This window comes from Arachis stenosperma, chromosome 9, assembly GCF_014773155.1.
Source record: "Arachis stenosperma cultivar V10309 chromosome 9, arast.V10309.gnm1.PFL2, whole genome shotgun sequence".
In the NCBI taxonomy this organism is placed as follows: Eukaryota; Viridiplantae; Streptophyta; class Magnoliopsida; order Fabales; family Fabaceae; genus Arachis; species Arachis stenosperma.
In genome coordinates, this window is record NC_080385.1 from 163,893,792 (window position 1) to 163,906,309 (window position 12,518).

At 32.1% G+C, this 12,518-nt stretch overlaps 2 protein-coding genes across 2 annotated transcripts; one reads left to right on the top strand and one right to left on the bottom strand.

The window, feature by feature from the left end:
- Positions 1-5,663: 5,663 nt before the first annotated feature.
- Positions 5,664-8,886, bottom strand: LOC130950956 (uncharacterized). The gene is made up of 8 exons (XM_057879564.1): positions 8,627-8,886; positions 7,837-7,910; positions 7,396-7,437; positions 6,961-7,002; positions 6,644-6,727; positions 6,230-6,317; positions 6,043-6,140; positions 5,664-5,961 (listed from the first exon to the last, which is right to left on the bottom strand). The coding sequence occupies exons 1-8, from the start codon at positions 8,784-8,786 to the stop codon at positions 5,944-5,946; spliced, it is 606 nt and encodes a 201-aa protein (XP_057735547.1). The 5' UTR covers positions 8,787-8,886; the 3' UTR covers positions 5,664-5,943.
- Positions 8,887-11,075: 2,189 nt separating this feature from the next.
- On the top strand, positions 11,076-12,511 carry LOC130950867 (uncharacterized). Its single transcript, XM_057879464.1, has 3 exons — positions 11,076-11,112; positions 11,293-11,385; positions 11,552-12,511. The coding sequence occupies exon 3, from the start codon at positions 11,815-11,817 to the stop codon at positions 12,490-12,492; it is 678 nt and encodes a 225-aa protein (XP_057735447.1). The 5' UTR covers positions 11,076-11,112; positions 11,293-11,385; positions 11,552-11,814; the 3' UTR covers positions 12,493-12,511.
- Positions 12,512-12,518: the final 7 nt, after the last annotated feature.

The following is a 12,518-nucleotide window of genomic DNA, read 5'->3' on the forward strand; positions in this document are numbered from 1 at the left end:
TTTAGAATGGAATTGATCATTTTCCACATCCAAAGACCTTACGATTATTAGGGTACTTAATGGATGTGCTTATCCATATAAAATATTTTCAAGATCTTTTCTATGTATGTTGTTTAATGAATGAAGATCCCATTTTTTGTATGCTCGATCTTCAGGCCGAGACAAAATTTAGTATTTCCAAGATCTTTCTTCTCAAACTCTTCTTTTAGAACTTTTATAGTTGTTGGATTCTTTTCAGGGGTTCCAATGATATTTAAATCATCAATGTACACAGCAATTATAATAAATCTAGATACAAATTTCTTTATGAAAACACATGGACAAATATCATCATTCTTGAATTCGTTTTTGACTAGATACTCACTAAGACGATTATACCACATTCGTCCAGATTGCTTTAAACCATATAAAGATCTTTACAATTTGATTGAGTATAATCCATGCAAATATTCATTAGATGGTTTAGATATCTTTAGTCCTTCAAGAACTTTCATATAGATATCACGATCTAATAATCTGTATAAGTAGACTGTCACCACATTCGTTAAATGCATATGTAGTTAATTGTATGCAGATAAATTGACCAAATGACGCAATGTTATTGCATCAACTACAGGGAAATATGTTTTTTCATAATCTATATCGGGCCTTTGTGAAAAATCTTGTGCCACAAGTCGAGCTTTGTAGCGTACAACTTCATTTTTCTCATTTAGTTTTCTCACAAATACCCATTTGTATGCAACAGGTTTTATATCTTCTGGTGTACGGACTACAGGTCCAAAGACTTCACGTTTTGTAAGTTAGTTAACTCAACATTCATAGCTTCTTCCCATTTTGGCCAATCATTTCTTTGTCGACATTCTTCAAATGCTCTTGCTTCAAGATCCTTACTTTCATACATGATATTTAATACTACGTTATATGCAAATATTTCATTGACAATTGTCTTATTTCGCTCCCATTCTTTTTCTGTAAAGACATAATTTATCGAGTTCTCATTATTTTTCGAATTTTCAGGTACCTGAACGTCTTTTGGCGTTAAAACTATTTTAGAATTTCGGATAACTGCAGGTGTCTTTACTATATCTTTTTCAACAGGAATAATATTTATTTCTTTTCTTTTCCGAGGATTTTTGTCTTTGGAACAGACATGTCTACAACGCTTTTGGCATGAATTTGTTTCAGTGGCCACTTGTCCAACTGAGACATCAATTCGAATTGGGACATTTTTTGCTGGTATATAAAATTTGGTTATCCTCTTTGTATCAGAAAATGCATCAGACAATTCATTCGCTATTCTTTGCAAATATATAATCTTTTGAACTTCTAGTTCACATTGCCCTGATCGAGGATCTAAATGCATCAAGGATGATGCATTCCAATTAAGTTCCTTTTTCAGGAAGCTTATTCTCTCCCTTTAATGCTGAAAATTTTGATTCATCCAAATGACAATCTGTAAATTGGGCTTTAAATACATCCACAGTTTGTATCTCAAGATACCTTACTATAGAGGGAGAGTCATATCCAAAATATATCCCCAATTTTCTTTGGGATCCCATTTTGGTGCGAGAAGGTGGTACAATGGAAACATATATCACACACCCAAAAATATTCTTAAATTGGAAACACTTGGCTGTTGGCCAAAAGCTAATTGTATAGGAGAGAACTAATAGTAACTTGTTGGCCTCAAACGAATAATTGTTGCGGCATGTAAAATAGCATGCCCCCAAGTTGAGGTTAGGAGATTTGTTCTCATAAGTAAGGATCTAGCAATTAATTGTAGGCGTTTAATAAGTGATTCTGCTAACCTATTTTGTGTGTGAACATGAGCCACTGGATGTTAAACGCTTTTTCTGTTAGCCATATAATAAGTATCAAAGGTTTGGGAAGTAAATTCACCAGCCTTATCAAGACGAATTGCTTTGATTAGATTTTCTGGAAACTGTGCTTTTAATCGAAGAATTTGAGCAAGTAATCTCGTAAGCGTCAGGTTGCGAGAAGACAACAAGCACACATGTGATCATCTTGAAGATGCGTTTATTATGACCATAAAATATCTAAAAGATCTACATGGTGGATGAATAGGTCCACATATATCGCCTTGAATCCTTTCTAGGAATTTAGGGGACTCAAATCCAATCTTTACTGGCAAGGGCAGAGCTAGATGAAATATTAGAGGGGGACAAAAAATATTTACACAATAAAATAAGACTAAAATAAAATTTTAAGGGGGGCTAAACTGAAATTTACATGTAAAAAATTAAAATTAGGGGGCCATTGCCCCCCTTTCCTTGTACCTAGCTCCGCCCCTGTTTACTGGTGATGGCCTTAAAATTAGGTTTCCTTGAGAACATGCAGCACAACAAAATTTACTAGATTTAAGAATCTTTTGGTTCTTTAGTAAATGTCCATGGGAGTTTTTAATAATTCTCTGCATTATGGTTATTCTCGGATGACCCAATCGATCATGCCAAGTTATGAATTTAGTTAGACTAGTAAATTTTTAGTTTACAATGGCATGTGATTCAGTTGCACTAATTTTGATATAATATAACCCAGATTAAAGTGAGGTTAACCTTTTTAATATAATATTTTTATTTGAATCATGAGTTGTGATACATAAGTACTCATGATTTCCCTCCTTCATTGTTTTAATATGATATCAATTTCGACGGATATCTTTAAAACTCAATAAGTTCCTTAGAGACTTAGTAGATAATAGTGCATTATTTATTATGAATTTTGTTCCTCCGAAAAACAAAATTATAACTCTTCCGGAACCTTCTATCACATTGCTTGAGCCAATAATAGTATTAATATATTCTTCTTTCGGTAAAAGATGGGTAAAATATATATTATTTTTGAGAATAGTATGCGAACTTGCACTATATGTCCTTACCATTTTTTTCAAAGACAAATAATAATAATAAAATGAGTAAAAGTATATGCACATAAAATTATTTTCTTGATTTTTCTAAGAAATACTGTACATAGTATCATATACTAAAAATTTTATTATTATTATTTTAGAACTTGGCACATTTAGTAATTTTGAAATTTATAAATATTTTATTATACATGATACTTAAAATTCAGATGCATAGAAAATAAAACTTAACAATAAGTTTCTTACATTATTTATTTACATGAATACTTAACAATCCCACATATTACACTATTCCATCAATGGTCAAATGACCAATATTACCTTGAGGATTGTCAAAGAAATCAGATACATCATAATGAGCGGTGGATTTTTCAACAGCATCATTTGAAACGAAATTCGTCTCCTTTCTTTTGTCGTCCTTTTTCAAAGATGATTGATAAATATCGACTAGGTGGCTTGGTGTACAACAGGTATGCGACCAATGAACCTTTCCACCACAACGGAAACATTTATCCTCTGTTGATTTATTTTGCCCATTGTTTCTTTCTTTATCCCACTTCTGGTGAGATCCTTTCTTATGAACATAATTTTTTTTCTTTCCATAATTTTTTTCTTCTTTCCATAATTTTTTTTGTTACTAAAACCTTGTCATTTACCTCTTTTGGGGTAATATTTACCGCATTTGTTTTAAGAAATAAGGGGCGCATGAGTTTTTAAGAGCAACTCATTGTTGTGTTCAACAACAAGAATGCAAGAAATTAGCTCAGAATATTTTTTAAATCATTTTTCTCGATACTACTGCTACCGGAGTACATTCGAGGCATGGAAGGTCGAGAAAGTTTTCTCTAACATGTCATTATCAGTTATCTTTTCCTCACATAATTTCATTCGTGAGGTGATTCGAAACATTGCTAAATTATATTCATTTATGGATTTAAAATCCTGTAGACGCAAGTACGTCCATTCATATTGGGTTTGAGAAAGTATCACCGTCTTTTGATGATTATACCTTTTTTCAAGGTCTTTCCACAGATCTGCAGGATCTTTTAATGTGAGATATTCATTTTGCAATCCTTCGTCAAGATGACAACGAAAGAAGATCATGAATTTGGTTTTATCCTTCTGCGATGCATTATTTTCAGCGTTAATGGTATCTCCAATATCCATTGATAAATATTTGTTTCCAGATATATCAAGAGCATTAAATTCAAGATGAGATAGTTTCGACATAATGAAAATTTATTACCTGAGTATTCCTAAAATTTGATCAGAGTTTTGTGCTGATAACGTGTTATGAAATAAATAACTAAGGAAGAGATAATAAATATAAAATAAAAAAGTATAAATAAGAAACACTAGTATTAATATTCACTACAATTAATATTTCGATATAATAGAAATGATTTATATATATATTAATATATATTAGTAACGAATGAAAGAGAGAAGAAAAGTTTTGTCGCTTTTTAATTTCTTTATGGAGGACACATTTGAGTTAGACCCGGTTATGGAGGAGGGAAGAGTTTTACTTGTGTGTGGTGTCAGGAGAGATAGAAATCGGACCCTGCGTATTTGGTGTGCTTTCTCGGACGGTCCGAGTTGTGTATGGAAAACGGACCGTGCGATTAGTGCCTCTCCGTCTACGCGTCGCCCGCAGGTGACTCCTCCAACGGTGCACTTTTTTTTCAATGTTAACCCATACTCAATATCCGGTTTCACATTCACTCCATTCCCCCAAAGAAGGGCCACGGCTGCTTCTTCTTCTTCGTTACTCCTTCGGATCTTACTTTGCATGGTGAAAATAACTTCAAAATGCAAAAGAAAAAAAAATGTAGAGATGTAGATCGTCCTGAATTTCATATTATACATTATCTCAATATGTAATTTTTTTAAAAATTATTTTAATATTTTATAATTAAAATTATTATTATTATTATTATTAGAAAGTTAATTATTTTTATTATTGTTGTGAGAACTTAGAATGTTATTACACTCTTTTATTTTTAATATTGGATTAACAATGGTGTTTTTTTAAATTGTGATCTATTGTGTTATTTTTTTTTTAAATGTGAAATGATTTAATGTACGGAGTACAAATCGGACCGTCCGATTTTTAAGAATTACAGAAATCTGACCGTCCGATTTATGTTGAAAAAATTAAAAAAAATTTGGAGTACATAAATCGGACCATGCGAATTCATTTTATTCTTTATATAAAAATTCATATACTTACAATACCCATGGTCCGACTTCATTTTATTTTTTATATAAAATTTATATACTTACAATACCCATGGTCCGACTTCATTTTATTCCTTATATAAAAATTCATATATATACAATACCCATGGTCCGATTTGCAAGTTGAGAAATTCAAATTCCAGCAATTGCAAAATCGGACCCTCCGAGTTCTTTACATATTTTACCAAAGCAAATAACTCGGACCATGCGATTTCTACCCTGCCAGTGACATAAAGCTGTCCCATCCTTTGGTCTAACACGCTCTAGTTCCATATCGATGTACATCACGCTGCTTAGTTCCGTAACAAAAAAATTGAGCCAAGTTTTGTATATAGACAATATAAAGAGAAAGAAAATTGTTATTGATTATGTACGAAAGAGAAGAATATGTTATTGTTGTCATTTAACTTCAATTTGGCTTGGGAACTTCATTCTTTCATGGGAAAAATCAGCCACCCATATGATGAATGAACATCCACATCATCATGTTATCACAACAATATTAAACTTTTAATAAACTTATTATCCCCAAGGATACCGTATATAATGAATAACATCCAATTCATTTCATTGTCGTTTTTGGTTTTTTCCTTCTGTATGAATTTAATTTATCTAACTGACAAATTTGGAAAATATGCACGAACTCTTAAGTTGGCAAAACACCAATTTAATACACAAAAGATTAGGCTTTAATTACACACTTTTTAATTACACTCGGATTTACAATGCATACTTCGTTATCCATGATATGTTGAAAAATAGTTGGCCTCGATCAGATGAAATTGCTTTTCCTCGGATTTGGTGGATTCTACTCATCACAGTTGTTCTCCAGTCTGCATGGCATAGTGTGGTCTTCCATAACCATAAGGCACATTAAGAATGATAAAGAAATGGTAGAAGAAACAAACACCTACCAACATCTCATGGTCTCCCATAATTTCATCTATCAACTCCTGCAGTGGTTTATTGGCACTGTTCGGAACAAGAGCCGCAAACGCAGTTGATTTTAGTCCTGCGTAAAACATGTACTAAATCTGTTGAGCACACATAGATTTGATGTCAATCATGTCATGGTTGAGTTTGTGGTCATATTTTATTTACCACTTTCTGGGAAAGCATCAATAAACATCATCATCTCCTCTCCAGTTAAACCGGATAAGAAGCATATCCGAGGAAGCGACTTTGCAATCTGCAGAGAACAAAATGCCAAACACATGCAGCAGATATTTGGACATCATTCAAATTTATAAGCAAATCTCTATTAACTTGCATAATTCTAGATTCTTATGCTCAGAGGCAATAATTTCTCTATAATAGGTGAGAATCATCTGCAAACTTGGCACTAGAAATCTTACAATAGTGACAATCTACACAATGATTCATATCTGGGGATCATACAAAGCAATGATGGATTTGTATGAAAGGAATGGCAAAATCACAAGAGAAATAGCAATTAATTACCACAAAATTTTAGTAAATAGAAATAGCAATTAATTAGCTGTACCAAAAGTTTACCTTAACCCCTTCCAAACTGTTTTGTGTTGTATGCATTGCCTCCCAAAGTGAACGAGTAATCATGTCTTCAGTACAATAGATTATCTGAAATGTAATAATATGTTAAAAACTAAGCTACCATATGATAAAAAATTTAACTAACCTAGCAAAATAGAAATGCTCAAAAACTAACTATTTGAATATTTTTCAATTAGTCTGAATGCAAGATAAGTTTGGTGGAAACAGTGATCAACTGAGTAACCTACCTACCTCTACCATTACCAGGTATTTAGATTTTACAATAAAATATGGACTTCAAAGACGAGATTGGATGTTACCTTCAGGAATTCACCATCCAAATCTTTCAAAAGCTGTTGAATCTGTGCAACATCATCTTAAACAATAAGCCATAGCTATATTGAAAGAATTACAAAGAATATTGAGGGTGTGCAACCAAATTGTAAAGATACCATCGCAAAGTAGCCCATTTGAGATGTTATTTAACTGTTTACATACAAGATTTTCAGTGGTAGAATAAATATCAATGAAAGCTATTGTTATCGAAATTCGGGTGATTACCCTAAAAGAATAAACAACAATCAGACAAAATTTTGGTTTATAAATTCAAGTTCACTGAATGACCATACTTATACAAAGAGATATGAACGATCAAGTTAAATAAGGCATTCTAAATTCTTTAAGAAAACAAATCTTTTTGAGACATGGTATCAGATTAATATGTTATTTCTTTACAAGGATTATGATGATATCACCTTAAAAGCCTCATCTTCATCAAAGCCCAACAACAGCAATGCCTGCAAAATGCGACAAACTTTTAACTCCATATGAAGTTCAGAGCAAAAACACTGATGTTTTCTATTTCTAGCAGTAGGATCTGATCCCAGGCAAGGTTATCAAACTCTTGGTTTACCAGTTTAGGTCCCCAAATCGAGCTAACAAGTTTAGATTTACAATTTGATTTTGCCTGAACTGCACTCTCGAGTTTGATTGCTTTGATACCAAGTATCCAAAAGAAGTTACTCAAGCTGGAAAAGACAAAATATAGTCCATCCAAAACTTAAGATATGATCAGCAAGTTCTGATTTTCATGAGTATGCCATTTTTTTTTCAAGTCTTAATGTTGAAATATATTTATCATATGCAAGTAAGTTAAAACGTCTTATTCAACTAAGTTAAGACTAACCATGACTTACAGGTGGACCATATCTAGGATCCTCAGCATTCAAAGGAACGAATTTTGAGTCTTCAACAATCTCAACAGGAAGTCCTGTACGACGAAGAAAACTTGTTAAATAAAATGTGGGTGCTAGATTTCAAGAAATGCGGTAATAAACCTATCTAAAGTATCCAACTTCCTTCTGAAAACAATGGAGGGAAAAGGGAAAAATGAAGATAGCAACAAATGAATCTTATCATACAAGGTGGAGTCAATTACACCGATCAATCAAGGGATACAATATTGATATATCATAAATTATTTTCACATTCAAATCTCTTTTAATAGTTTCACCTATGGTTTTTCTTGGCCTATCTCTGCTTAAAAAAATTGAGTAAACTGAAAAAATAAAAAGAAGAATTGTGATAAATATATCCTCCCCAGTCCCCATATAAATATGATTTTGAAGTTCAAATTGAAGGTTGTTGCATCTAATTGTCAATGTTTATAAAAAGCAAATATGATTTTTGACATCTACATATTCCTTCTTCTTTTTTAGGTTCAATTAGAAGAATGCTATTCATGATTGGGGGACAAAAATCACCTCAAAGATATGAACTTTAGATTACAGACTTCAAAAGCAAAGTTGTAGTTCTCACTGATAAGTAATCTCAACAGCTCCAACTCCATAATTCACCAACAAAAATTAGAACTTGGGGCACACATTTAACATCAACACTACTCACCAAGGGGCTAGGAAGGATCACTGTCATTTATTTAGAAACTGAAAGTCTAAAATTCAAGTGAAAAGAAGCTAAAAATTTCACCTTCAGAGGAAGATGCTCTGAGTATATAGTTGGGGTTAGAGGAGGGAGGCAGCACCACGCAGTTGAAGTTGAAGAAGGAGGAATAAGAAACATGATGATGATGATGAGAACGCAAGAAGCAATTGGGAGAGAATGGTGTTGGTATTGCAGATACCATCATTGCTGCAATCCAAACTAATGTTGGATTGTTGGGTTTGATACTCACACGTTATCACTTACAAGAGTGGGTGTTAATTGTTATACACCAACGTACCTTAGATTTCTGAGATTTGACCCAACAATTTTATATGAGAAAGATTAAAGTATTGTTTTTGTCCCTAACGTTTGGGGTAAATCTCAAAATTGTCCCTAACGTCCTATTTACGTCCCTAACGTTTTTAAATTGATTCAATGTTGTCCTGCCGTTAGGGATCCGTTAATAAAATTAACGGCGGGACAAAATTGAGACGATTTTTAAATGTTAGGGACGTAAATAGGACTAAAACGTTGAGGACAAAAACGATACATAAAAATAAATTTTAATTTTATTCTTCAATAATATCAATTTTTTACTGTACATAGTATTAATTATTTTTAATCATATTTACACTTAATCACCTTATTTTCATTCTAAATAAATTTATTTTTTTTATAATTTTACGCTTAAAGTACTATAATTTTTTTATAAATAAATAAATTTTATACTTTCATTCTAAATAAATAATGTAATTTTACTTTCATTACTTAATCACATTGCTTATATTTTTTATAGTTTTACACTTTCATTCTAATCACATTACATTATTTATTTAGAATAAAAGTGTAAAATTTATTTATTTATAAAAAAATACATTACTTTAAGTGTAAAATTAAAAAAAATAAATTTATTTAGAATAAAAATAAGGTGATTAAGTGTAAATATGATTAAAAATAATTGAATACTATGTACAGTAAAAATTGATATTATTGAAGAATAAAACTAAAATTTATTTCTATGTATCGTTTTTGTCCCCAACGTTTTAGTCCTATTTACGTCTCTAACGTTTCAAAATCGTCTCAATTTTGTCCCGCCGTTAATTTTATTAACGGATCCCTAACGGTAGGACAACATTGAGTCGATTTTAAAACTTTAGGGACGTAAATAGGACGATTGAAAGTTAGGGACAATTTTGAGATTTACCCCAAACGTTGGGGACAAAAATAATACTTTACTCATATGAGAAATTATTATGCAAATAATTTTTAATATTTTTTAAAATTATTTAATTAATATAAATATTAAATTATTTTTAATAAATAAATTTTATTAATTTATGTATATAAATTTTAAAAAATATTAATACAAATTATATTAATTCATATGTGTAAACTCTAATAAATATAAATATAAATATATTTTTTTATATGTAAAATTTTTATAAATATAAATATAAATTATTATTAATAAAAAAAATAATATTTATTAATCATATAACATAATCCATTTTATATTATACAATTCTAACCCAAAAATTCGTATTTTTAAATGTTTCAAAAAATTTTTGCACCAATATCTAACTCACCAATCTATGTGGTTTCCGAACAAAAATAAATACCAACCTTTTCATAACACATCGTTTCAATCCATATAAAAACAAATTAGCCATAAATCTCTCTCTTGAATTATTTTATTTTATTTTGTTTCTTTTTTTACACTTGTTTTGTTTATTTTATTGTTTACATGGAACAGATTGAGTTTTTCCTGAGCTGTTCTTAATACAAAATATATTTTAATTATCAAAATACACACCAATTCAAAAAAATGATAGAACTGTGCATATTTATCATTTTTACAAAATCGACAAAATTTTATGAAAGATACTAAATGGCTATCAAATTTTAAAAATATGAAATAAAATATATCATTAAATTATTAAACTAAAAAAAATTAAATTAATAAAATATCTCTTACCTTATGTTTGCTGATGACCTCTTCCTCTTTTGCAAGGCCACAAAGTCCAAAGTTAAATTGATTATGGATGTTCTCAACACTTTTTGCAAAGCTTCCGCATGAAAATTAACCTCCACAAAAGTTTTCTATTCAAAGAATGTCTCATCTGTTCGCAAGCACATGTTTACTGACATCTCTAGCATTAAATTTACTCAGAATTTGAAAAAGTATCTTGAAGTTGATTTTAATCATTCTCATGGCTCTATAAGAAGGGCATATGATGTTATTGAAATTATTCGAAGTAGACTTGCTAGTTGAAAAAGTCGACTTTTGAATAAAGCTGGTGGAATTTATTTAATTAAATCTGTTATTACTTCTATTCCCATTTATCTGCAAATATCCCTCTTCCCTTTTTGTGCTTGCAAGAAAATTAATTTTATAATTCGACAATTCTTGTGGAAAGGTCAGAGCAATGGTAAGGGACTTCCTTTAGTTAAATGAAAAACTCTTATTGCTTCCAAGAAAGCTGGTGGCCTTGGTTTAAGGGATGCTCACTATGTGAAATTGACTTTGTTAGGTAAGTTGGTCTGGCAAGTTCTTTTCTGTAAGGATAAATTATGGGTCAAACTCCTTTCAAAAAAATACCTAAAGCGTTGTTATAGCTTGGATTTTAAGATTCCCAAAAATGCTTCTAACTGTTGGCGTAGTATCGCTTTAGCGCTTAATTTTTTGAAGGATGATTTTTCTTGGTGCATAGGCTCCCTTCATCAATCTGTTTGGCATGATTTCTGGAGTCCTCTTGGTTATATTGGAGAACTTCTCCCTTATGTCCACATTTCATATATTCATAGTAAGTTAGAGGATATTTGTTTTAATTTTGTCTGACATTTGGATACGTTGGTCACTCATCTTTCCCTGGATATTAAAATATTCATTCTTGGTTTGACTCCTCACATCTGGTGGTAACCCTGGATGGTGGTGGTATTCATCCTCCACCAAAACATACTGGACAAAAGAGATATCATTGGGATACCCACATAAATTGGAACTGGTTGTGGCGCTAAAAAATTCCAGAAAAGTTGAAGGTTCTTGTTTGGCTCTGCATCTAGGAAGCCTTGGGCACAACATCTTTTCGATTTCGGCACGGGATGACGATGTTGGATCTCTGCCCTCGCTGCAATGGTCAGAAAGAGTCGGCTTTTCACTGCTTTTTGAGTGTTATCGAGCTCGAAACGTGTGGTCCATTCTGGGTGTGTCCTTGTTTGGCATTGGCAGATCTATGACTGGTTTAGTGAACCCTTTGGATATTTTTCGGTGCCGGATGGTGCAAGGTGATTTCACTTTCTTCGCTGGTATATGGTGGATTTCGCGTCATAGAGATCAGCAAATTTTTAATCGCGAAGAGGAGTGGTCTGATCATAAGATTGCCTTCTCTGCCAGGAGACTTGCTCAGGAGCTGGAAAATTTTAGCCGCTCAAACCGCCTCCTTCATGAACCTGAGGATAGTGTGGTTTGGTCCCCTCCTCCAAAAGATATGGTCAAAACAAACTGTGATGCTAACATTTTCCATGAGCACAATTTTGCAGGATTTGGTTGTCTTCTTCGGGATAAAAATGGAACTTGGAGAAAAGGTTGCTCAGGATGTCTCCCTAATTGGAAAATTTTCAGGTGCGAACTTTTTGCTCTTTGGAGGGATTTGGTTCTTACTTGGGAGTGTGGGTTCAAGTCAGTCATAATCGAAACTGACTCAATGGAGGTTTATCTAAGACTTCAATTTGATTCTGATCCGCCGACTAACACTGATGATGATCTAGTATTGAAAGTTAAAGAATTGCTGGCTTTGAATTGGAAAGTTCATTTTCGCCTGGTAAGAAGGAAAGCAAATTTAGTTGCTAACCTGCTAGCTGAAAAGGGGACTTGGGATAGGATTGATTTGGTGGAGTGGCTGGAGCCTTGACATCAGGAGACGTTCTCCGTAGGGAC

Excerpts from the sequence above, each read along its gene's own strand:
- LOC130950956 (XM_057879564.1), bottom strand. The coding sequence starts at position 8,786 with ATGATGGTATCTGCAATACCAACACCATTCTCTCCCAATTGCTTCTTG. Across the intron at positions 7,003-7,395 it reads ATGAAGATGAGGCTTTTAAG|ATTCAACAGCTTTTGAAAGA; the intron begins GTGATATCATCA and ends GATGTTGCACAG. Across the intron at positions 6,318-6,643 it reads ACAGTTTGGAAGGGGTTAAG|ATTGCAAAGTCGCTTCCTCG; the intron begins GTAAACTTTTGG and ends TGTTCTCTGCAG.
- LOC130950867 (XM_057879464.1), top strand. The coding sequence starts at position 11,815 with ATGACTGGTTTAGTGAACCCTTTGGATATTTTTCGGTGCCGGATGGTG.